Here is a 25,281-nt window from a genome sequence, read left to right as displayed (position 1 = left end):
AGAGCACTCAAAAGATTTGCTTGGTTTTCTTAAGGAAGCAAGACATACGCCTAAGATTAGAAGTAGAGATGGTTTTATACAGACTTGTTTTTAATTAAAATATTTGGGCTGTGAAACAGTTTAAACTTTTTCTGAATACGTGGAAAGTGACATTTACAAAAATCTTGATTCTTGTTATTCTTTCTATCTTAAAGCTTTTATTGGCAAGAAGTAAACACATTGGAAATAGTACATCTCACAATATAATTGAGTATTGAAGATTTGTTTAAGGTCTGTTTCCTGAATCCACAGGTTGAAATACAATGTAGGACTATTATTCATCTTTCATAAAAAAAAAAAAAGGAAATAAGAAAACCCCAAATAGTGACACCCAATCTTCTGTATGTCTAATTGAAGTTTTCAAAAGGAGAGTTTTTTTGTTCTATATAGTAAGTAAAGATTCAGTAGATTTCCTATGTTATTTCTACCCTTAAATTTATATCTGTCTTTTTGTGGTTTCATAATATGCCCAGAATGTACCGAAAAGAGAAGACAAGGGAAACAAGTTTTGTCTAATTGGTAAATGAACTGCAATGTTTTCAGTATCTGTATTTAGCATGAAAACACCCATTAAAACTGCAGATTTTGCTTTCCATTTGTTTCTAGGAACTGACAAATGTACAATTTGCAATCCTATGCAATTATAATCTGATTCTGGAGGACTGTAATTTCTACCAATATGTAGAAATACAACATTTGAGTGTGAGTTTTCAATACACTGTGTGCAGGGATTAATGGCACAACCTTAATGAGAATTATGCTGCTTAATTTCTTGGATATCGTATCTATAAAATACATATCCTATATTTTGGCAGGTCAAATTTTACTGAAAATCTGTAGTACTCCATGACTGGCAAAATATGCATGTAGTTTATATGATAGCTCTCCTTTGTTTTATAAAACCTGGTGCTCTATTAGCTTAGCAATTGTCAAACAATGAAAGAAAAATAATGCTCAACTCTGGTAAGAACAGTGTAGAAATAGCAGATTGGTTAAGTGCTGAAATCCCATTTGTTCTAATGCCTTTGGATATTTTTGTTACAATTTATGGACGATAGCTGCTTGCCAACTTAAAACAAACAAACAAAAAACCCCTGAAGTTGGCACACCCTTGTTAATCTAATTATTTTGTGCATGCCTTATATTAAAGAAATGCCTACTCTTTTTGCATCTAAATATATGTGCAAATCTTGGAAGATTTCGAAACAATCAGAAACAAACATCTTGCTGATTTTGTTTGGTTTGTTTTGATTTTCCTTCCCTTTTCATGACTGTTTGATGGAACTGGTGAATATTTGACAACTGGTGAGTATTTGATATGTAGTTTACAAAACAGATAAAAATGAACAATTTATTATCATCTTTTTTTTTTTTGGTGTTCACAATTTCACATGCTATAAGCATTTATTTTGCAAATATTTAGCCATGTGAGCAGTCCACTGTCTCCAGTGGCAGTATTTATGTCCAGCAATAAGAAATTTTATTAGTCTGTAGAGGATCAGAACCCTGAAACTTCTTTAAGTGGTGTGAATGTATCAGACTATTTTCAGTTGTTTTCAGATATAATGAAAATAATGATCTGGAGTCTGAAATGTCTTGCTTGGGGGACTGATGGAGTGCCTCATACAGTACCACTCAGGCTATTTATGTAAAGATTTTTTCAGACCTAGAACAGTAATTCGGAAAGGTTACTTGCAGTTAGAAATATGAATGAGTTGAGTCATGATAACTCCTAATTTTCCGTTAAATTGACAACTGTGTCAACGATAAGCTGTATATTGCTGAATTCTTAATCACAGATCCTTCAAGCTTTACAGCTCTTAAATCATGTGATATATATTGTACAGATAATTTAGTGCAAAATGTTATTGTTAAACATTTTCAACATATTCTGGGAATTTTACATTTAAAATAGGGTAATTTTGGAGTGAGAGAGGAATGAAAAGGTTATTTGAAAAAGCATCCCATGTTAACCACAGAAAAATTCTTTCAGAGGAGAGATTTTCAGCTGCAAATCCAGAGCTTTCTAGGGACACCAATTTCCAGTTCACTGGAACTGGGAGTCTGCTTGCAGTCTGACTCCTCTACCACAGCCTATCCTGGAACTCTCATTTCTTGCTGGCACCACACATCCTTGCGTGTGTCATACGTGTTACAGAGAAAAGTTTTATGTCTTGAAATGAAAGATTGCTATATCAGTTAACTGTCCAGTGCTGAAAGAAGCCAGCATTTGAGTCATACCAATGAATGACGGTAGTTTTCCAAACTGTCATGAAAAATAATATTAGTATTTTTCCATGTTTTCTCTCCCATTTTTTGTATTTTTATGTATTTTATATATATATATATATATGTATTTGTACATATGTATGTTTAGATTTCCATCAACTCTTGGAGTTTTCTGTAAGGACAAATACTGTTTTAGATTTTGTTTTTGTGATAGTTTCCATGGTAGGAGTGGGAAGCTCCATAAAACTTAAAAAGTTTTATTGAGACATATTAGCTGAACAGCTGAAATGATCCTGTTGGTTTGAGCCAGAAGAGCTCAGCCTTCTTTGTGCTTCCTACTGTTGTTTACTTCAGTACTCCTACTTAGGAAAAAGGTGCCACAGGGCGCTTGGATGTAACAAAAATGGTCACAGAGTAGTCATGACAAAGTGCAGCCAGGACTCTTCTGATTCATAATGAAGATGGAAATAACAATAAATAAATACTCTAATGGCGAATGTTTCATGTGTTTTAAATTTGTCTAATTTATTGGAAATATTTAAAGCTGGTATGCCAGACTTGGTATGTGAATTCAAATTAGCGAGTACAGTTAAAAGTTACAAAAATCAAAGATGATGATTAAAGTGTTTGTAATGTACGTATCTTAGTTTGCAACAAAAAGAAGGATGTTGCATAACAATGTTGAGACTGTTACTTGATGTGACATTTCCATGGACTTGTACATGTAGTGAATGCATTTTGCTCTTATAAGGGCTATAACATAAAAATACATGCCAGCATAGTTGGAGTTAAAGTATGATCACGGTAATACAGTAATAGCATAAGTTAGTTTTTTTCCCCTAAAATGTGCTAAAAAGCAGTATTTCTTACTTCTTCTCATGTGTCCTATGACATAAGATTCTATATAGTATCATAACTTATTACACTTTTCTACTTCTATTGAAGTTAATTACAGACAATAAACTCAAACCAAAATGAAAAATCTATTTTCTTCAGTTCCATAAAAAAAAAATAAAATAAAAAAATCCCTCGACTGGATTGTAAAGATAGTATGTGTGTGGGGAAAAAATGACAAAATATTTTGCTTCAGGGTTAGTATTTTATCATAAGGTGACATGTATTCCCTTAAAAACTTTATTCTATAGAAACTGTAAAAGCACCTGTAACAAGGAAAAAGGAGCTTGGCTTTTTCACTTACGAGTTCTATCCGTCATAATTCTTGCCATGTTTTTCTTCAGTTTTGATGGTTAAGCAGCTAAGGGAGACTAGCTAGTCTCTTCCCCTTCACGTTTTCAGTAAATTGCTCACTTAGTTTTATTATTCCTTTAAGAATCCAATAAATACATCTGTATCTTTTCCTGTCCTACATGCATAGGTAAGCGGTGGGATCTGTTAGTGAGATGCTGCATTAATGAATTGCCTCAGACAGCTCTTTCAGCAGCAGGGTAGTGGACCTACATATTTGTGCCTGTGTTTACTTGCCTATTGCAGGTAAAGTCCTTACTGTGCCCTCGCAGCACACAGCTGGGATCAGTGTTTTCTTCGTTGAACATTTAATGAGAGCACATTAAACGCTAGTTTAATTACTTTAAAGGCCAGCATTGTTTTAGTTACTGTACCTGTAATGCTTCATCCTTGTATCATGAAGCTGTTTCCAAGGGGAGTTAAGACCTGCTAATCTTGTTTTATAGGTGTCTTGGACTGTTACACCAATTGGTGTAAAATAGGTCTAGCATGCTACGCACTGGACAGAAACATGGTTAATGGAACAGCCATAAGAGAGGGAGAAAAGGGAGCCAGCAGTCATCTTATGCAGGTTTTCTCGTGATCACAGTGGTTCACAGTCCTTTCCATATTGCAGTCGCAGAGGTCTCTTTCAGGCAGCATCCTTTTCCAGTGCAGCACTACTGGCCTTGTGCTCCTCTGAGGTCCGGGCTGAGAGCTCTTGTTCTACACTGTATGTCTGAGTGCAGTCTCCTTATCCAAACAGTACTTTTCCCTAGTTTCTGCTCATTTAATTTACTGTTTGTTGTGGTAGGATGCTGTGTATATTTAAAGGGTTGATTTCCTTTTTTCCATGTATTTTACTGCTTTAATGATTAAGCTTGGTTGAATTTTGGTACTGAAATAGAGGTCAGCCTGACTGTTAGGGCTGAATATGTCTTGTGGCAGGCAGCAATGTGTTTGCAATAAACGTACTTCCTGAAAGTCATGTCATTTGTCATCTGGATCAGTCTACATTGCCAGCAGTATATCTCCAGATCAGTTGTTTTTCTTTTTTTTCCTTCCAGTTTGCTCCTATTCAGGCACTTCTTATTGATCTACTTTAAATATAATTTTAGTGTAGCTCCCATAATGCCCAAAGGCTATCCTGTGTTTGTGCTCCATCATTCGTGTTTATTAAATTTGCTTCTCTCTTATGGGACATAGATTTTCTTTCTAGCATTGCATTCAGGGTTTGTGCATGCTCAGGGAGGGGAAGAAATAGCCCAGCCATCTACTCTTCCCTTAGGTGTTGTTTTCATTACCTGCAATTTACTGCTGTGTGCTATCTTACTCACCGCTTTGTAATTGCACAGAATGAATCTGTACAAATATTAGTTCAACTGATCTTTCCAGGCCAATAGTGGCAACCCTGTAGTTCAGGTTATTTAAAACATGTAATGTGCTTTAGGGAATAGTTTTGCTTTTCCCCTCGTTAGATCTTTTCCTGGTTTCTTAGTATCCTCACCGAAAGCCATCAGCCTAGACATTTCAGATCCTAAACTGTAGCTTCTTTTTCCCAGTGACTACACTTTTGTTCTTGGAAGGCGAGTTGCGTTTTTCTGATTGAGCTCAAAGTCAGATCTCATTAATACAGAGTATATCTACTGAATCTGTAGAGCTCCTGTTGTTCCCAGCAGCACTCAGATTCTGTGGGACTGCTTTGCCCTTGGCTGGTGCTCAGTTATATATAGCCTGTAGTACACCTTTCTTCCAATATACATTTACCTGACTCTGATGTTCTTTTTATTTTGTTATTTTCTGAGTGAAATGTTTAGAAGACAATTTCTGCAATTTCTGTTGATTTCATGTGCCTCTGAAGTCATAACAGGTCTGTTTTGATGAACTGTGCAAATTAAAACATAACAAAAATGTAAGTTATGTGGTTATGCTGAGGATTTGGCTGAAATTTAGTTTAGCAATTGCCTATGTGGACTTAAAATAGCTATGAGTGTATGTTCCTGTTATGTTTCCTTTCAGTTAATCCGTTTGTGTAATTTGCTGTGTAGCTGAGATGGGCCACTGACGTTTTTTTTCTGTGTGACATCTGAAAAAGCACTTCACAGAATCTTTCACACTGTAAGGGACCTCTGTAGGTCTCCTGTCTAATATTTTGCTCAAAGCAGGGTCTGCTGTGAGGTCAGACCAGGTTGCTCAGTACTTTACTCAGTTAGGTCTTGAAAACTGCCGAGGAAGGTTATGATTAGGTCTCTCCCCGAAGCTGGCTCTTCCAGGGCTGAACAAGCACAGCTCCCTTTACTTCTCCTCACAGTATAAGTGCTCTAACCACTGACCTCCTTGGTTGCTCTCCACTGACCTTGCTGCAGTTGATCAACATCTTTCTTGTACCAGGGAGGAAGGAAAACTGTATGGGGTCTCGCAAGCACAGAAAAAGGGAAAGATGTCTATCACTTTCTTGGATCTAATGACCACACTGCACTCAACAGAGCTTGGGATGCTGCAGTCTGCCTTTGCTGCCAGGGCACCCTGCTGGCCCATGACCAGCTTGCTGTCCACCAAGACCCCAGGTCCCATTCAGACAGACGGTCCTGTTTGTATTGTTGCAGGGGGCTCTTCCTTCCTGGGTGTAGAAGGGCAACCTAAGCTTGAATGCTCTTGCCTTACTCCTCAGTGAAGAAGGTGGTTAGACTTTTGCTTGCTTAGATAGCCCACGAAAGAAGTTACTTGTTTTGCCATAGAGATAGTAGCTGTGGGTTTTGCTCCAGATCAGATGACTGAGCAACTGCTTTGGGGTCAGCACATCTTGGTGATTCCTAGCTAGAGGGGATCCCTCACAGGCTTTCAGGAGGATATGTTTCATTTAAAAGTCTTTGATTAGGGTGTGTGTCTGATATAATAATACTCTGTAGTATGTATCTAATTCTATTCTGTGTATCTAATACATAAAAAGTGGCTTCAGGTGAACTCAGTATATGTCGTACATGGGAGAGCAGATCTTAGTTAATGCGGGAACTTGAAGTGTTGTGATTTTATAGAGAAAATTCTGGTAGGGAATTGACTGAATGTCAGTGGTTTGAAGAACCTAAGTGTGTGCCACTCCGTCTGGAGCATGACTGCAGCCTGCAGGCTCCCCAGCCTTCAGTGCTGCTGGAAAACTGGCTCCTAAAGGCTTAACAGTAACGTTATTCAGAGCAGTCGGGTTTTATGGAACTACAGAGATTTTATCGAGGTATGGAGATTACAGAGGAGTGTAATTGGCTGAACATGACAGATGGTATCCTATGAGCCAAGTGCTGTCTCTTTGCATACTTGCATTTCATGTCTTTGGAGACTTTAATGCTCAAATGGCACATTACACCCATTCATATCCTTTTGAGTCAGCTTTATTCTCAAAGATCCCATAACCTACTTCTCTTGACGCAGCAACATATCGGGTTTCTTCACAGTAAGAGTGCATGGAAAAGGTCTGGGTGATCTTGAAGATTAGTGTGGTATGGTATGTTTTTTTTTCTATTTGTTTTCATCGCCCATAGTTTTTGAATTCCAGCTGACAGTACGGCAGAAGAAATTTGAGCTGAAAATAACTAATTTTCTATTGCTTCTGGTTTAGTGTTGTAAATGGGAGTAATAATTTCTTACCCAAACCCTCATCTTTTTAAAATGTAAGCTGTTTGTTTTAGGAATTTTCCCTGATCACGCATGTTTGTCTTGCTTGTACAACAGCCTCTGATTTCACATGGAGTTTTGGGGTGCTATTGTTAGTAATAATATTGCCATGAAACAGCAGAAGAAGAAAATGCAAGAGTGACACTTTTGAACAGTATAGGAAAGTTTAGTGGTAGTATGTATGTTTGTTAGTACAGGAACTTTCCTCATTGCAACTAGTGCTGGACTGCAGAGTTGTGATATGGTTTCGGACCTTTGTCCTGGTAAAAAGTTATTGCCGTGGAAAATGTTCCTCCATGAAACAGTGTCAGGAAGGAACAAAAACATTGCCTCCTTTGTGAGGCAGAAACAATAGAGCTGCTTTATGATGTCAGGCTTATTCTTAAAAAATAATATATGAATAAATTAGTGACTACATGCATCTTGCAAGTTTTAATCAAAAACATCTCATTAGTTCTTTTTCCTTGCATTGGCTTACTGAAATGTGAGCAGTTTGCACGTTCAAAGAGAAAAATTGAAGTACTCACTGTGAAATTTTATATTTGAACTAAGGCTTTTCCAGTTTTATTTAAATCAAGATCAGATCATGTGAAATTACATGAAAACGTAGCAAGTAAATTGAGGATCTTCACATAATCATTTTTAGCCTTCATCCTTAAAACCTGATTGTTTTCAAGTTTCTTTCTATTTTTTTTAAAGGAATATCATTTATGAAGAGGTTTAGGTATACTAAAATGTGTTCTTATATTTTTTCTTCTTTATGACATGCAGCAGTTTAGAAATCCTGTTTGTCTTAAAGAGTGGTATAAAAAGTAATACTTTGACAAAAAGGCAATTTTTCATGTAATGTGGTTCCCTTTAGAAAATAGGATGGGGGACAGTTGATTCAAATGCCGTGCTACAATTTGAAAATAATGCTATCTATATTTTAATATGCTCAAATCCTGTGGGTCTTGGACCTGTCTGCCAATATGAATCTCTACAATATATAGCTGTAGGCTTAACTTCTTCTTAAGCCCAACATCCAGTAAACTATAAAAGTTTACTATAAAAGTTTATATAAGTTGCTCAATTTGAGCATAGATGGATGAATCTCGTTTGAATCACTATCTACAAGGAAATATATACACGCTCTGATTTGTTAACTGAATTTGGACTAGACTGTATTACTGCAGACCTGAAATACTTTAAACAATATAATCCACAGTGTTAAAATGCTTTTCCTTTTTAAATGGGGTCAAAGTAATGGCAAAGATGCTAGGTGGATACTTGATACTTGGTCAAATAGAAGTAAAAATGAGTTTTGTGGATCTTCAGGATGCTTCAGTATGCTCAGCGGATTGTTAATATGCGTGAGTTCTCTTCAGCAACGTAATTTTCATGAATTATAAAGTTTATTTCTCTGTTAAGACTGACTGAGTTTCATGCTACTGCTGGGATTTTCTAGCATCCCATCAAACATGTAGGCAGAATTGTTCTAACTGCTTCAATCTCTATGAAATTATTTCCTGTAGTGATCCTGCTGTGTTGCAGCTGTAGTTTTTGCACTGCACTGGACCTTTGGTCTGTGGCCATCCCGTTTATTTTGACCATGGAGCAATAAAACCACTGCTGCTTCTGAATCTGTGCAGGATGGTCTGGGTCCTCTCCGTGCACACAGCCTGGGGTGCAGACAATGCTGTTGCCCTGCTCCCCTTCTTCCAGGAGGAAGAACAATGGGTTTCTGTTCTTTTCAAAGACCAGAAGGGGCAAAGACTGCTGCTCCTAGACTTTGGTGTTTTCCAAAGAAAGGAAAGGGTAAATTTGCTGTGTTTCAGCTCCTGGAGCATCTGCCAGAGTACGTGAACTGCCAGATGCAGGGGCAGGATCATCTGCTAGATCTTTCTGCAAGGCTTCACTGTGTGAGGAAGGATCACTTCAGTGGTGGCAACACTCTTGCACCTCAGAGTCCGCTGCAGTTGTTTTTAAAGCAGCAAGAGGGCCTGATGGAATTGATCTAGAAATAAATAAAGCATTTTGTTTGTTTGTTTGTTTTAAGCCTAATATCCCTTTATGGTAAATCTTGGAAGTTGCCCAGTCTCAGGAGAGTTCTTTCACTGAAAATCAGGGAATGTGAAATACTGGCTGTTAATCAGCAATTCCAAGGTTCATTAGTCCCGTGGAAAATAGTAACAAAGAGCACAGTCTCAAACTAGAGTGTTCTGCTATTATAACTGAAGAATATCTAAGCTGCACTGGATCCTTTTCTTCTTTGGGCCTGCATAAGTATTATTTAGGCATCAAGAAAGGGCAAAACTGCAGGTTTTCAGTGATGCTGGCATTAAGTAACTGTTAAAATAAAGTTGGTGGTATTTTGATTACTTATAAGGCCCTGTCTATGCTGTGAAGGATGCAGGAGAATGATGTAGCTCTCTGGTGGCAGTAAGGCATTCTAGTACAATTCCAGAGATCTGAAGGGAGAGAGAATTGACGAAATAACTGTATTCCGATGAACGTTGGTATCTGTGAAGAAAGCTGGCATTCAATTCTAGTCGTTGAGCATTGCAGCTTAAATAATGTGAGGGTAAGGCTTGCAGTTAAATGTATACTTACAACAAGATTGTGGAAAACAACCCAGAACTTTATAAAATATCGAGTCACGCAAGGAAAGGCAGAAGTTGCAGAAGAATTTCTCAGCTGGTTCTCAAGGCATTGCTGCTCTTGGTGTCAGCTTCAATTGCATGTATTCAGAGGCTTTAAAAACTGTGCCTTGGAGTAAAAGTGTTATATGGAGAGGTGTTTTCGTGTTGTGGCATCCACAGTTTTTGGATGGAAGTTCATTTCTTTGGCAGTCCTTCAGCATGTCTGATAGTTGCTTTGCATTCGTGGAATGCTGAATCAATGCAAATCACACCCTTCCTCTGCCTGGTGCTTGCTGTGGTGTTACTCACACGGCCACGTTTACTGTAGTAAGGTTCAGGCGTAAAGAGACCTGTGGAGCTGTGCTTGTTTACCTGACCCTGAGATTAGCTTGTTGTGGCTTCCCGGGGGTCACGGGAGGTTCAGAACAGGACCGAGGACCTTTCCCTGCTCCGTTGTTCCACGCAGTGTGTTATGCCAGGATGTGCTACAATGGGAAAGCAGAGGAAGCTAGAAACATCCTGAGTGCTTAGACACCTTGTCTGTGATAGGGATTTTAAAATTATAGCCAATCTAGCGTAGCACTGAAACCATTATATTCACATAAAGATAATTACTGAACTGGTGCTTTATGGGAATGTCTGAGAAGTTTATATATATCTCATTTAATGTATCTGAGGGAGTCAGCACAGCCTGATTTATAAAGCAGAAGATGAGAGAAGAGATCAGAGTTTTCTCCTTAGCTCCGCAAATGACTGGTGGAGTGGAGCAGTATTGGCCCTTGACCTCTCTGACTATTACAGCTGTCTATGTGTTGCTGCCTCTGCAGTTCTTAGGATCTGTACTATCATCGTTACATGTTTTGGGCTTTTTTCAAGCATTATCTTAAATGAGGAGGATTTGTTCAGGCCATTAGGCCTGAAAGTTTATACTTGGCATCTCTTACTCAACTGTTAGTCCAAAGGTATCTCTTTGGGTAGTTTTACTTTCTTAACGAAGAATGCTTGATATAAAGCAGAACACTTTTGTGAGAGTGTTGTGGGTTTTTGTTTGTTTGTTTTTGTGTTTTTTTGTTTTTGTTTTTTACTCTAGTGCGTTACTTCTACAAGAGACTGCATAAGTTCCTTCCCCAGGTGCTTGTACAGTGTAGTTTCATTTTTTAGAACATCAGCCTTTGCAAGATAACAACCATTGTATAATCTTTAAAGGCTGATACTACCAATAATGCCTAATTATAGGTCTTGATAAAGCTGATATTGGAAAGGTGACCATTTGGATGCCAATATTAGCTCTGCTAACTCTTATAATGGTGATTGTCTCCCAGAGAGTATATATTAATATGTGGGAAGTCACATTTTTTGATATTTCCATTGCAATACAATTTGGTTGTATGTATGTCAGAATCCAGGTTTGTTTGTCCTGGGTTGCTTTTTTTTTCTTTTTAATCGTTAAGAATGATTATAGGAAAGAGGCTTTATTATTATTTTATTTTTAAGTGCTGTAAGAGGAAATTAATTCTACTTGTAAGGCTATTTTGTTGTTGTTCTATAGCACTATATTCCTTGTAGGCGATATATTATTGTTTAAAAGGTTTAATTATCTATGTTCAAAGTTTAACCATAATGTTCTTACAATAGAAACCTTTGTTTTCCAGAAAAATAAAGCGTAGTCAGTAGTTTGATAAAATATATCATAAAAATAATTTTCTGATTGCAATGCCATTAGTTTTTAACATCTAAATAATGAAAACAATTGAATGCACAGGAGCTAATCTGCCAACTAGTAACAATTAGCAGGAAGAAATAAGGCAGTGGCACAATACTGTTTGTCTCGACAGTCTCTAGAAGTTGAGTGCATGGCAGTAAGTGCAACTTTTCAGGTATTCGGGAATAAATTCTGATTTTCAGCGTGCAAAAATTAGACGGTTAATTTTCCTAAGGCAATTTTAAATACTGCGGAGTTGCTAAGCATATCTCTAACACTCTTCAGTTTTTATATGCTTTGTATGCAAATTTTTAATCAAATCCCATTGCGGTATACGTTGACATTTTCATTAGAAGACAGTGGAGAAGAAAACAAGCTGTAGACTGTGGATTTTGCATTTCTTTGTGATCTGGCTGAATATAAACTTTTTATTGAGGCTCATGTGAACCAGAGTTTTTCTTGTTTTTTCACGGACTGCATTTAAGTTCTCTTGAGCCAACTTTTGCAAGTTGGGACAGGCAAACTTCTATGGAGCCCAGTGGAAGTTTTACATAAGTAACTCTTGAGAGAGTTGGCTTCAGTGATTGCTGTTTGGTGTTTATTTTGAGTGATAAATTTGTTCTAATTATGTACTTGTTTTCTTTGCAGTGTTCTGGATGATGAGGGAAGCAGCCTGCGTCAGCAGAAGCTTGACAGGCAGGTAAGATTTTGGAGGGGACCTTCTTGCTTTAAGTCTAAAACTTGGAGTACTGAAATCTGCAACACATATACCTGGTAATCAATAGATACATCCTGCAAGAAAATTATATCCTCTGATTAGGGAATGCAAATGAGAAGTCTGTGGAGGTTACAGCTTATGTAGAAGTCTAACTTCTGAGATTTTTCTTATGACCGCAGTTTGAGTGATTATCGTTTCCACTGTCTTGGACTTGTTTTAAGCTGACTTAAAATGTGTTATCCATCTGATGGACCAGAAAGGACAAGAGGTTCTGGCATACATGTCAGCTAGCAGAGGTTTACCATAGAGTTTTTACATCTTTTCCTTTTTGTTCCATGGATTTAACCCTTGTGTAATTAGTAAACTAGTGGCATTATGTGCCACGTTGTCTATTTTGCTACTGTTTTCCTACATGATGCATACATAAAGTGATTCTGAATCTCTTCCCTGAAATCTCCAGGAATTTTGCCATTAAATTTTAATGGGCTTTGAGGTTTCCATTTCACCTTTGATTATTTTGTGGTGCCTTTTCCATGAACCTTTGTCATGTTTATAGTCAAATCTTGTGAGTTTAATTTTATGTTGTTACATCCATTTTTTCTCCCATCGTTTTATTAGCTTGCATGTCTACCAGAATCTCATTTTCAAATTCAAATTCTTTGTACTTATGCCATAATCCTGCACCAGATTCTGACCTTTATGGAGTCATGTTAGAGTGTTCCAGACAACTTATGGAGCTGAAAGACTCCATTCTCCATTCTTGTTCTTCAGTTTTATTGCATTTCCCTTCTAAAAGCAAAAAAAAAATCACTGTATAGGAGCAGGGAGATGGCAAGGAAATGGGTACATAAAATTAATAGCTCTGGTCTCAGGGGTTATGGAGGAGGTCTCAAACAGAGAGGTGCCTGTGGTGCCATTGGATGCTGAACAAAGCATCTGGGAGAAGAGACTTTTTAGGCTGCTAGGATAATTCCTTGCTTCCTATCAGTATTGCTTTGGTTTTCCACAGGTGTAACTGGGAAATTCAAGTGTTTAATTAAAGTTCATCTTGTATAGTTGTTAGACTAGGCTCATGTCCAGCATTATCATTTGATTCTAGTTTGCAGATTCTGCTCTTGATTTACAGAAACTTAAATTGGCATCTGCATGCCTCATGCCCTTGCTCACCCTCGCATTGCTTCACAGCCAGTACTCTCACACTGTTGTTTTCCCAAGGGTTATTTCCAAGCAAGCTCTGACAGCTGGTAGACTGCTCAGAAAGATCTATTTTAATTATTTGCTGTTTGCAGCAGAAGGTGTTTTAGCAGTGGGTTGGTGGTGTGTTTTTTTTTTTTTTTGGAAAGATTTTCTATAACCCAATATAACCCAATATCCCACTTGCCAATTCCCACCACTTTAAAACTTGGAAGGTGTAAAGATATCCATTGTTTTTAATCATAGATTGCTGTTGTTTGGAGTCCAGTAACAGATGCTTTTCTTTGTATTTCCCTCAGCGAGCACTGCTAGAACAGAAGCAGAAAAAAAAACGCCAGGAGCCATTAATGGTTCAGTCCAACGTGGACAGTCGCACAAGAACACGCAGAACGAAACATTCAGAAGAACAAGCGCCATTGGTTGAATCATATCTTAACAGCAACAGCAGCACCATATATCATGGTATATGAATATCACCTACTGCATGCATATTTACTGCAAGTCATAGTATAATGCTCTCAAAGTTAAGTTTATGCTATAAGGACAAAGGGGTAGTTTAAGTAAATCAACAAAACAAATTTCCTCTCCTTGCTTTTCACTCATAATAGCTTATCAAAGGTACTGAAATGTTATCTAAGAAATAGTATTGTATGGTACAGAGGTACTGTCCTTTCAGTAGAGTGAAGTTTTAATTTTCACAGCTCAGAAAAACAGACATTATCATGCTATAAATGGTAACATATTTCTTATCTACATTAATTGAACTAGATGTTGCAACAGTTTGCACCATAGTGGACTTGAGTGGACTTTCTGACTTAAGTGAGATTAACTGTTCTCTTAAGGTAAAACATGACCCTTCCTGTTACGTTATAGCACACCATTTACGGGAATACTTACTAATCTCTTCTCCTTAAATCAGTTTGTTCTACATTTTTATCTCAAACCTTTTCAATATTTCACAAGCTTTCAGAGAAGCAAAAAGATACGGTAACATTTCTCATATACAACCTAGTTTGTTAATCTTTTGGGGATAGCTGTCCTTGCAATAAACTGTGCAGTTAGCAAAAGCCAATTTAGGAGAATTTAGTTACTTAATAAAGTGTTTTATCACCTTGTAAAACCCTTTGTTAGGAACATTGCTCTTGAAAATATTATAAGAACTCCAGAAGTATCCTTTTTTGGTGTGGTCTTCTCTGGGCATGTGCTTAGTGTCTTAGGATACAGCGTTTGCATGGTATGTAGTTAGGTTTTAATGACCATTTTTAACTACAGCATTCAGCTTCAGGGTTGGCACTTTTTTTTTCCCCTTCAATGAAAACATTTGTATGTGGGAGTGTCGGATGCATGAGACATCTGGGCTGTTTCTAAAGAACTATTCTGCTCTTTTCCGTTCATTTGTTTCTGTTATGGGCATGCAGATTTTAAGTTAAGAATGACTCTTTGATGGGATTTAACGGCCTTCTGAATGAACTACATTGCTTGGATGAGCATGTTTGTTAAATCAATTCCTGTACAGCAAATGCTACAAAAAGAACACTTCTTTCTACCTATCCTCCTCCTCCTCCTCTACTCTTTTTTCCTTGTATTGATTCTGCATAGCACAAAAGCACTTGTTGATTTCAACAAATAATTGGATGCCTGTATGGTGATATCTCTATGGTACTTTACTCAAAGTAGGTCAGAGACAACGTCTCAGCAATTCTGAGATGTTTGGTTTTCTGCGCTAGGAAATTCTCTTTCATACACTCCCATAGCTTATTCTGATGCAGTTATCTGTGCTGCAGTGGTTCCCTGATGGGCAACTCTATACTGGAGTAAAAACTGATTTCAGTCCAGAATAATTACCAGAGAGATGAGTAAAAAGTCAAGGTCACTTTTTTTCTGGAATAGAACATTGGCCTGGGGAGCCATTTGTAAGTAGATATAGTGGAACAACATACTTTGCTAGTTAAGCTGATCATAATTTTTTTTCTGTATGAAAGAGCTCTTAGCTGATTCTGATTCTCTGCAGGGAGCTGCATGATGATTGCTGCTAGTCCTCTGGTCGCACATGTATTTTGCTTCACCTAGCTTGAAGTACACATAAATCTAAGATGCAATAGGATGGAGGGATATTAGTTACAGGCAGTGGCTGAGCTCAGCTGGGGCAGCTCACGTGGGATAATACAGATGTGGCTTTTCTATACATGCGTTGCTCAGGATTGAAGATGCTGGAACCAGTTTCATTCAGTAATAAACAGAGCAGTTACAGGGCTCTTTCAAGTTTCATTTTATTTAGTTTAATAAATACGGAAATGGCTCTGCTGAAAGCCTGTCACCACAGAGTGAGGAAGAGCATTGCCAGCATCACCATACTTTTTCCTAGATACTTTCAGAACAGAGAGGTGACAAGGCGGTAGGATGAGATGGTCTATGTTCTCTGGGTGCCACGTGGTTCTCAAGGAGACAGTTGCCCTTCCACTGAAGAAGTGGATCAGATCTGCAGAATTCACTGTTCACAGAAAATCCCCAGAAATAATTTCTTCTCAGTTCTTGCTTTTCAGTTCCTGCTTATGTTTCACCTACAAGTAAGAATTTTCAGATCCTGCAGCTTGCAAATGACTTGCAAGTTGTAATATTTCTTTTTAAAACCTTTGGGTTATTGTTATATTGGCTAATAAACCAATGACAGTAACAGTATTTGTGTTATCTGCAGAAAGTGACATTAATTAGATTGAACAGGTCAACCAAAGTTAAAATGAATCCTTGACACTCCAGTACATGAGTGGTTGGTTTGAGCTGGAGTATTAGCCAGAGGTAATGCCAGCTTGCCAGGTAAGTACTGGGAAATGTGGCAGCATCTGTAGATCAATAGGACCAAGCATGCAGGAAATTGCTTTAATTATTTGGAAGGGGTTATAGGGATATACTTAATGGGAAAAGAACCTCTTGTTATGTAATCTGTTCACCTTGGAACACAGGCAAACTTACAGAAGAAATACTTTCATGACAGCATTTCTAGATAAGTCCATGACAAAACTGAGTAGGTAAAGGTAACAGAAAGTTTTCATGTAAGATTAATACAGTGGCCTTTTTTATTTGCACTGAAATTAAGTTATTAATATAGTTTTGGGACCATGCTTGTAGGTTAGACTCTAAATTATCTGCCTGCTATTTCAAGCAATAAATATCCTTTCATTAATTTCTGTGATATTTGGCTCCAGTTGCTACTATTACAAACAAAGCCACTCTTTGGAACTCCTTGGTATTCTTGCACTCTCAAATAAAGCCACTCTTTGTTACTATTGCAGTACCAAATACAACTTTGACACTATTTCATCATTACAAATAGCTAAATAAGAACTAATATCAATGTTTTGTATTGCAATTAACTTTACATTGTATATAAAAGAAGACAAAGTCATTTATTAAGTGGAGTAAATTTAATCCAGTGTAAGATAAATAGCAAATTGCTTCGTCTTCTCTTTCTTGTGTCCTAGTTTATTTTCAGTTCAGTGTCCTTCAGAAGGCATATTGCTACTTGCTTGTTTAAAGTTTTTATTAAATGTTGCTTGCTATTTTGTAATGCCTTACAGTCACATCTGCTAGTTTGTTTTCATATAACTTTACACCCCTTATTTTGATTTTTTTAAAAAAACTTGAACAAACATTTTAGTGTGATATGACATTGCAAAATTCTGCTATAAGTACAGCTTTTTCAGTCTGGATTGCAAATACATATCAAGCCTTCCTAAAACCAAGTAACATGCAGAGATACGCTGCTTACTGAAACAGTTTAATTACACTATTTAATTACATTTAATGCAAATGATGAAAGACCATTTTTACAGGGAAGAGTAATTTTATTTCTATGAAAATGGTGAATTTCCACTGGGGAGAGATTTTTCTTTTCGCAGCTCTGAGGAAGGCAGAGATTTGAATGAGTGCCAGATATGCTTTCATTAATATTAACATATTTTGTTGCAGCTGTGGCTTTTTCTTTTTTCTTTTTAACTTGGAATTAAAAATGTTTTCAATTAGGAACCCTCTGAATAATTTTCATGGCAACTTCCAATTTAGAGATTTCGATTAACCATGTGTTAAAAAGCAAAATTACTTCCTTACTTTTCTTTTTTGACATTTGGCAACACATCTAGATATAATGGTTGTCTGGTTTCTTGAAGAGCAGACTTTAGGTAAAAGTCATAGCTCTGGATTGTTAAGTTTGATGTGTCATTCTGCTCTTTTACCATGAATGGTGAGAGAGGGTTTTCTGATGAGTGCCAAGCTACCAACTTACAAGATGGCATCAATTAACCATTCTTTTAAAAACACATGTATTTGAGTGTTCATCAAATCTGTGTGTTGCATCCCTGTGTTTCACTGACCTTGAAATGAGGTGTTAGTTTATTTTTTGAAGACAGCCGGGAATGTTCTGTGCACAAGACTATTAATATTGAGAGATTGGGCAGCACTCCAAGTATCATGTGGGCAAAACACTTAACTCCCAATAAGCATATATTCTGAAATCTCCCTTTTGGCCGCAGTCTCTTTACCATTCATCCTTTAAAGCATCTTCTTAATTTATTAACAGTCATTACCGTGCTAGTACATTTCCAAAATAAACTAACCCTGTAGCAGCAGAGAACAGCAGGTAGCAAGTGGTTTAGAAGTCTTTTTGTGGTTCTTTGCACTGGAAAATTGAAGGAAGTTTAGAGGCAACTGAGAGAAGTTGCTTGAAAAACACCCTTCTCTTTGCTTTAAACTTCTACTTAAAATATATTTACTTGTTACAACTCAGCGTCAGGGAAGTAGCAGGAGTCTGCAGCTCCCAAAGGGACAGGGAGCCTGGTCACAAGGGTGACCCCAGCACAGGCAGTACCCTTAGGGATGGGGCATCATCCCACCAGGTCCGAATGCAGCTGGCAGAGCTGGCTGCTGCTAACAGCATCCTCTGCAATCCCAGATGCAGCAAGGGATGAACCGGGGTCCCCCCAGACTGCCAGACAGGGTAGAAGGGGATGAGGCCAGGAGTCAAGTCTGCAGTGTACACACAAGGGGTCTATTGAGTGGATGAGCTACCTACACTGTGCCACCAGGGTCATCCCAGGAACCACAGCTGGAGACCAATGCCATAGCCCTGACTGAGCTGAGACCGATCCCTCTGTGGGCAGGGCGTGGGTGGAGGCCACAAGGGAGGCTCGTCAGGGCAATTAAAGCCTATTAATGCCTCAGGGCCCTGGCACTCAAAATAATTATGTTATTTCTTGCTGTCCTTAATCTTCCTGGTAGAGGCTTTTCATGGATAATTTTATCTTTCCTTATTAGTTGTCTACTTTCCCAAAGAGTCTGATTCATTGCTATTAGCTCTCCATTTCACATGCTGCCTTTTCTTCTCTGCTCAGTGGTCAGACAGCAGATGCCTGGGAGTTAAGAGGAAGCTTTTGTTTAATTCATTCCTTTGTTCTTTCAAAGAAAGTCTCCTTATGGCAATGAGCTTTTGATAATGTCCTCAAGCACCAGCAAGTTCTCCTGTGCGCTTGTTCTTCTTCTCTCAGCCCGTTCACATGCAGCTTCACTTATGAGTATTTTCACCTTTGTAAAATCAGCCTGGTCAGTGCATCAGTGTTAGCTACAGAAACTGCAAGGAGTCACAGTGACATTACGAGTGATAAAATTTTTTGAGTCTGGAATCTGACAGTAAGGTGCTAGTTGCAGGGGCAATGCCTTTGATTATAAGCATTTTGAATCAGAAAGCAAATATTTGTTAAGTAATCAAATAGTACATAACACACTAGCGTCCTTGCCCTAATTCAGGCCCTTGTATTTAACTGATTTTATCATCAATGTTTTTTGTTTTTGTTTGTAGGCCTTCTATATAAAACTGATAAAAAATATTTCATTTTACTCTAAAATATGGTGGTATTGCCCATCTTCTGGATACTTATAGGATCCATTGACTTCTAGATAAGTGTAAAAATGCTAAGTTAGTATCATAATCTAAGTTGATTTAAAAAAAAATGACAGCTCAAATAAGCATTAATATTCACTAAGGCTAATGTTACAAAGAAAAGTTACAAGACATTTCTATGGTGAAATGGAAGAGCATCTCAGACAACAGTAGGAAAAGGACAACTAATTTGCACTGATTTGTTAAAGTATGCTCTTGACTGAACTGTGTTTTAGCTTTCTTTGCATGACACTCATGCTGGATTTCACTTTTACCATGAGAGGACATTAATAAAAAGAGTGGATATTTGCTTTATTGAATTGAGCCAATGATGTGCACCACATAACTTATCCATCTAGTTCAGCTTCTTTCTACCTGACGTGTTTTCCAGGCAGACTGTGAAGTGTTTTTAATGTATCCATTTCTTTGTGAGTGTGATTTTTCACTTTTTTCATTCTACGTATAAGGTACCGATCAAAAATATTGTTTTCTTTTAGTGCATGGCATTTTTATGTGAGAGGGATTGGTAAGTTATGATTGATAGTTTTTGTTTCTTCCTCTAAGATTGGAAGAGTGTACAAAGTACTCATATCAAGAAAAATGGGCATGCAAATGAAAAAGAAAAAAATCTGCATTTTCATTGCTTGGTACTTTGAAACTAATTTCCTGCGTGAACTTACATTCATAAAGGCCAGATGGAAAAGCATGCTTTTCATTTTCATTCACTTGAATATGTGTGGATAACTATCTTTCAATATATTTTTTTCAATTCTGTGTTGTCTGCATTACAGATTATTCACTCACTTAGAAATTGCATAATTTTCTTTGGCTGTGAGTTGTAGCTCTGCCCCTGTAACGTGCTTTGCTGTCCAGCACAGAACTGTTTAATGAGAGAGACTTCTTTTCCACACTTTTAGCAGTTAGACCATTGTCAGTGCAAGCCAAAGCCAGGACAGTGCCCTTTTCCACTTTGATGTGCAATCATTCTGCACTCATCTGGTACTGTGTTAGTAGCCTACTTGTTAGTTGTTCACCTTTTCCTCTTAGCTCAGATTCTGAAATAATCTTATATAACCTAACCTAAATATAGTAACTTTTGCTCTTTTCTGTCTCCCCAAAAGTATTTTCAGTAATACCATATTGAGGTTAGTAATCAGCACTTGATTGAACAAACATGGATGAACAACACTAGAATTAAAACCATGTCACTGTATTATTTGAAAGCTTGCCATTTATCTCAGAATCATTTTTTGCAATTTATGGGACCAAAAGAGAATTAAACATCAGGTCTGACAGTCCAGCATTATTTGCTGTTTGGAATTCTGTCTCGACAAAATGCATCCTGCTCTCATTTCTGTCTTGTCTAAATGCAAATTCTAGTACAAACAAATCTAATAGAAAATGAAAAAATGTCTTTATTTTTCGAGTGAATATTTTAATAATTTGGAGTTGGAAATATGGGGCAATGGAATGGATTTTCAAATGTAGTCTCCTAGTGTTTAAGATAAAGATCAATTGGGATTTTTAAAGTTCCCTTTTTTTTATTGAAATGAATACATTTTTGAGTGACATTTGTGGAAAGTCCATCCCTGTAGCTGCATGTAAAATTCTTTATTTATTGGTTCTGTGCTACTGCTATCATTGTTTTTAACTTCTTAATATCCAATTAAGGACATAATCATACTGTCAGTGAATATTATCCAGGGAGACCAAAGAAAACGTTAGTGATTGGACAAGCCTTAGCCAAAGTCTGCTGTTTTTTGAGTAATTAATAGCTAAGAATAAAATGGTGGGTTTTTATGGTTGAGGCAGTATTTTGGGATTAGATTTGGATTTATTCCAGAATATTTAAATGTAATGTTACAGGTCAAAAAAGCATCCTGTAGAAACAGGAAATTCCATGCGAATTCTTTCATGAACTCAGTTGTAGTATCAGCACATTTATGGTTTAAATTTTATTTTGCAGCCTCCATCACTTATGTGTGAAAGTTCTGTTTACCATATAGAGCAGTGGTGGTATATGCTCAGAATGGCTACTGGACTGAAATCTTGCCTTATAGATTAAAGTAATGGAAATATTTTCTTCTCTGGCCCTTGGAGCACCCATTACTGTGCTTACAATCAGATATCTCTTGCTGGAAGTTATGGGACAAAATTAATTCACAAAGCTTTAGGCTTTTACTTGTTAGATCAAAAGACAGCTGACAAGATGGTGAAGATAAGTCTTTAATTTTTCAATGAACAATGTCAGAACGTTTCATCCCTTGCTGATTAATCATTCCTTTGGGCCAAGTAGATTAAGTTTCATCTGAATAAATGAATATGGCTGTATTTAAAAGGCTTTAGAGACCTGACTGGTCATTTAATGTTGGTCATTTGTAAAGTACTGAATTTCAGTTATAGGGAGGATTATCATCTTTAAAACAATGGAAAGAACATAACCTCATTTTTAAAGAGAGACTAAGCTATAAATATAGGACAGATTGCTGGGCTGACCAATCCTACCTATTTAAAGACTGTTCAGCAGGGATACTTTGCTTCCCTGCTTAGTCCAAGGCTGCCATGCCTGTGGAAATAGAAGACCATGCTGCCTTGTATGTGCCGTTTTCCCTGTCGTGCTGTGCACTCACTCCTTTGGTTCTGTCTTGTTCCTTTTCTCAGTGCTCTGTAACGCTCAGCAAAGACACTGCAATCTTGTGATTTGTGTTCAATAAAGATGGAGCTGAGGAGTTGGGGAGCGACAAGTCATTTTTTTAGGCTGTTAATCACTCATGCCTCTACCGATTTCATGTATATACTTTATAAATCTTGAACTCTTCCTCTGTGTAGTGAAATGGGAGTATGTGTTTAGTGAATGCCTCAGATGCTCATTGTGTAATGCTATTCATACTGGACTGTTGAGCTGGGGAGGGCAGCTGTGGGTTTGTATGCTGCTGTTAACATAGACATGGCTAAATCCATGTCATCTTATTCCTCTGAGAATCCCCTTGGTGTTTCTGTTGCCATTCATGTGCCTGAAGGATTTGGTGATGGATGCCTCATAGACCGGAAGCTTGGAGAGAATTTCCTTCTTCAAGGGGAGATTTCCGGCTGTCCACACATCATGCGGCACCATTAGGTCCTTTCAGGGTTTATGATTTTTGTCAGGGATATTTTTAAAGAAATTTTATTGGCAGCCAGTTCTTTCCAGTTAGGATCCTTAGTGGACTTCATTTTTTTTTTCTTTTAAAGAAAGCACTTCAATTTGGGGAAAAGAAAAGGATGATGGGAGGCTTGGCATCTAGTGCCAGGGTGATATTCCTCTGAGATACACCACAGTGACCACATGAAGCTGGGGGCTTAGAAATTAACAGCAGCCAGCAGCTGATGCTAAAATTTCTTAGTACTCGCCTACAGGTTGTTTTGCTTGGGGTATGAAGTTTGATTATTTCTTTCTGTATTTCACAAGGGTGATTGCTTTTATATCATTATAACCTCAGTGTTACTTGACTTCAAGGCTTGGTCTGGCCAGAACAAAGAGCTGCTCTGGGCATTGCTTTCACAGATTGAAATATTGACCTCAAAGTGTGTCATGCTTTTAGAAAGTGATAAAGCCTCATTTTACTTGGAAAACTACCAAGATTATGTGAATTATGCTGACATTCATAGTTTGCGCTATGCAAAATATGCTGGGACTTCTCAAAATTAATTCATACGGAACAAAGTAGGAGGAGTTTTTAGCTTGGGCTATAGTTTTTCCATAAAATGCATGGCTGTCCTATTCATGATACTCTGGTATATATGGCTGTGTAAATATGTTTTGAAAATAAAACTGATGATTCCTTGTTTATGGTTTTAGGATATGGTTTTAAGCATAGGCACTACGAAGTCTAAATAAAGCTAGTCAGCCTTCATGCTGCCACTGTTGATGATCAGTCTGGCAGAGCTTTAGTGTAAGGAAATGTGCTTCCTGCAATAGCTCAGCAACACATTAATATTCTGATGTTATTTTTGGACTGAAAGTTAGGAGCTGATATATTATTGGAAGGAGGAAAAAAGTTAGGAAATACCTCCCAGTTAATCTAACACTTCATTTATTTTTACTGTAACTTTGCAATTTCTGGTTTATTTGAATCCCTTCTCTGCATGAATTATCTGAAATACTAAATTCTGCGATGTCTGCTTGCTTCTTTTGCCTTCAAAGAGTTCTCAATTCATTCTGTTTCTTTCTTTCTTTCTCTCTCTCTCTCGTATCTCTCTGTTTTTCTTTTTGGTGGGGTACCTTGAATCTCTCAAGCAGTGCAGGAGGCCGAACAGGAAGATGTAAAAGTGGTAGTGGATGCCCAAGCTCCGAAATCAACTAAAAAAGCCAAGGCAGCAGCTGCAAGCTGTCAGACTGGCAGCACCAGAAAGGAGAAAAAAGGGAAACACAAAGGTTAGCTGCATGCTGCTGAATGTCAGATGTTGAATTAACTGCAAAATACTTTTTTTGTCGTTTTTAATTTCTTTGAATATCAATAATTTTCTGAAAATTGTCTGAAAGTGATATATTGAAATTTTTATGAGATTGGAAAATGTGTGTGACTTGGACCTGTCTCAGCATGTGTGAAGGAGGGCTGAAATTTGTAAACCAAGTATTTTCCAAAGGAGCATATTCATTAAAATTCTAGAGGAGTAAAAGTGTCCTGATGGAACAGATGCTGATGTTTTCCTGCAGTGTTGAAGAACTGAGAATCACCTTAAACCAATATATATTTTTTTTCAATCTGCACACGATGTAATTTGGAGGATTGGCCTTAAATTGCAGTCATTCTGTCCAGGCTCTTACTGAGGTTTACGCTGCACAGCGTAGGGGTTAAGTGAGTATTTTGAAAATAAATTCAACAAAACCAAGTTAACATCCTCAAAGGGTTTCTTCAAGTTGTTCCTTCAGGGTTACTCTATCCTACCTGACAAATGTATGTAAGGTGTTTGTATGAAAAATTTTCTGCGGTGACTTTGGGTCAGATTGGGTAGACAAAAAAAAAAAAGCTATTAATAATGACAAAAACGTAGATAATATTATACATATATATAAAAGATATTTTATATATAAGCACACACACATAAAAGATAGATTTCTGTGCCAGAACATACAGTTTATTTGATGGCAGATAAGTAGTGGAATTAGTAAATACCTTTCCAATAATTTGCAATTCTCCTGATTAGAATACACTGTATTCTCATCCTAAGCATTTCAACAATCTCTCTGTTATTGCTTAAGTAAGAAAGTAGTGTCTGTCATTGATAAGTCTGTTTAATGATAATAATGACTAACAAAGGGAATTCTTGAGGTCAGAGTATAGGGGCTTATATGTAGGAATTTTGCAGGACCAGAGCCTATCTTATTAAAATTCATTAAACCATATTGCAGCTTAATTCTTGAGATCTGAATCTACAGCTTCTCTATGTAGTCCCTCTGGGACTTGGTTAGACAGGCTTTAGTGTCTGGCCCTGAGGTAATGAATTTATTTATTTATTTGAAGGAAAAAAAAAAAGTTGGTGTATACTGATACCGAGGCTTAAAATAATAAGTGAAAGTCAAGGGTAAAATTAACTGAATGTAAAAATTATCGGCAAAATAAGTGAACAGAAAGCTAATGCTTCTGAACTGATCATGAAAAGCAATTCCATTCCAGCACAGTAATACAGAAGCCAAGTTTTATTCTGAAGTACATTATACAGGAGAATAAAAATCCTCTTGCTAGCTTAAAAGAAAACCTGTCTTAGGCTGTAACTGAGCGTTGTGCGGTGTAATATTTAAATCATTACTGTATAACTTTGAGACTTTCCCTTTCCCTTTCCTTGGAGTTTAGTAACTGTGACAAAGGTAGTAGCAAGGAGAGTTCTCTGGTTTGACTTTTCAGCTGAACGGTGTAGGGTGCCACAGTGTACTTTTTAGGTGCTGTTGTACTTTGACTTCCACTGGGAGCTAGAGTCA

The 25,281-nt window shown here is 37.4% G+C and overlaps 1 protein-coding gene across 19 annotated transcripts in view; it reads left to right on the top strand.

The window, feature by feature from the left end:
• The window catches only part of TUB (TUB bipartite transcription factor), a 142,198-nt gene that overhangs the window by 92,757 nt on the left and 24,160 nt on the right, over positions 1–25,281 (top strand). For 11 of the 19 annotated variants that reach the window (XM_083838193.1, XM_083838181.1, XM_083838189.1 and 8 more), the window contains 3 exons: positions 12,130–12,181; positions 13,693–13,855; positions 23,599–23,736. In XM_083838193.1, the coding sequence (XP_083694319.1) occupies positions 12,130–12,181; positions 13,693–13,855; positions 23,599–23,736 (353 nt within the window). The remainder of the gene's footprint in view (positions 1–12,129; positions 12,182–13,692; positions 13,856–23,598; positions 23,737–25,281) is intronic. The other 8 variants (XM_083838194.1, XM_083838182.1, XM_083838192.1 and 5 more) reach the window with 2 other exon arrangements.

The sequence above is a fragment of the Anser anser genome (genome assembly GCF_964211835.1).
Source record: "Anser anser genome assembly, chromosome: 5".
NCBI lineage: Eukaryota > Metazoa > Chordata > Aves > Anseriformes > Anatidae > Anser > Anser anser.
The sequence above is the reverse complement of the archived record's forward strand: the minus strand, read 5'-3'. Positions and strand labels throughout refer to the sequence as shown.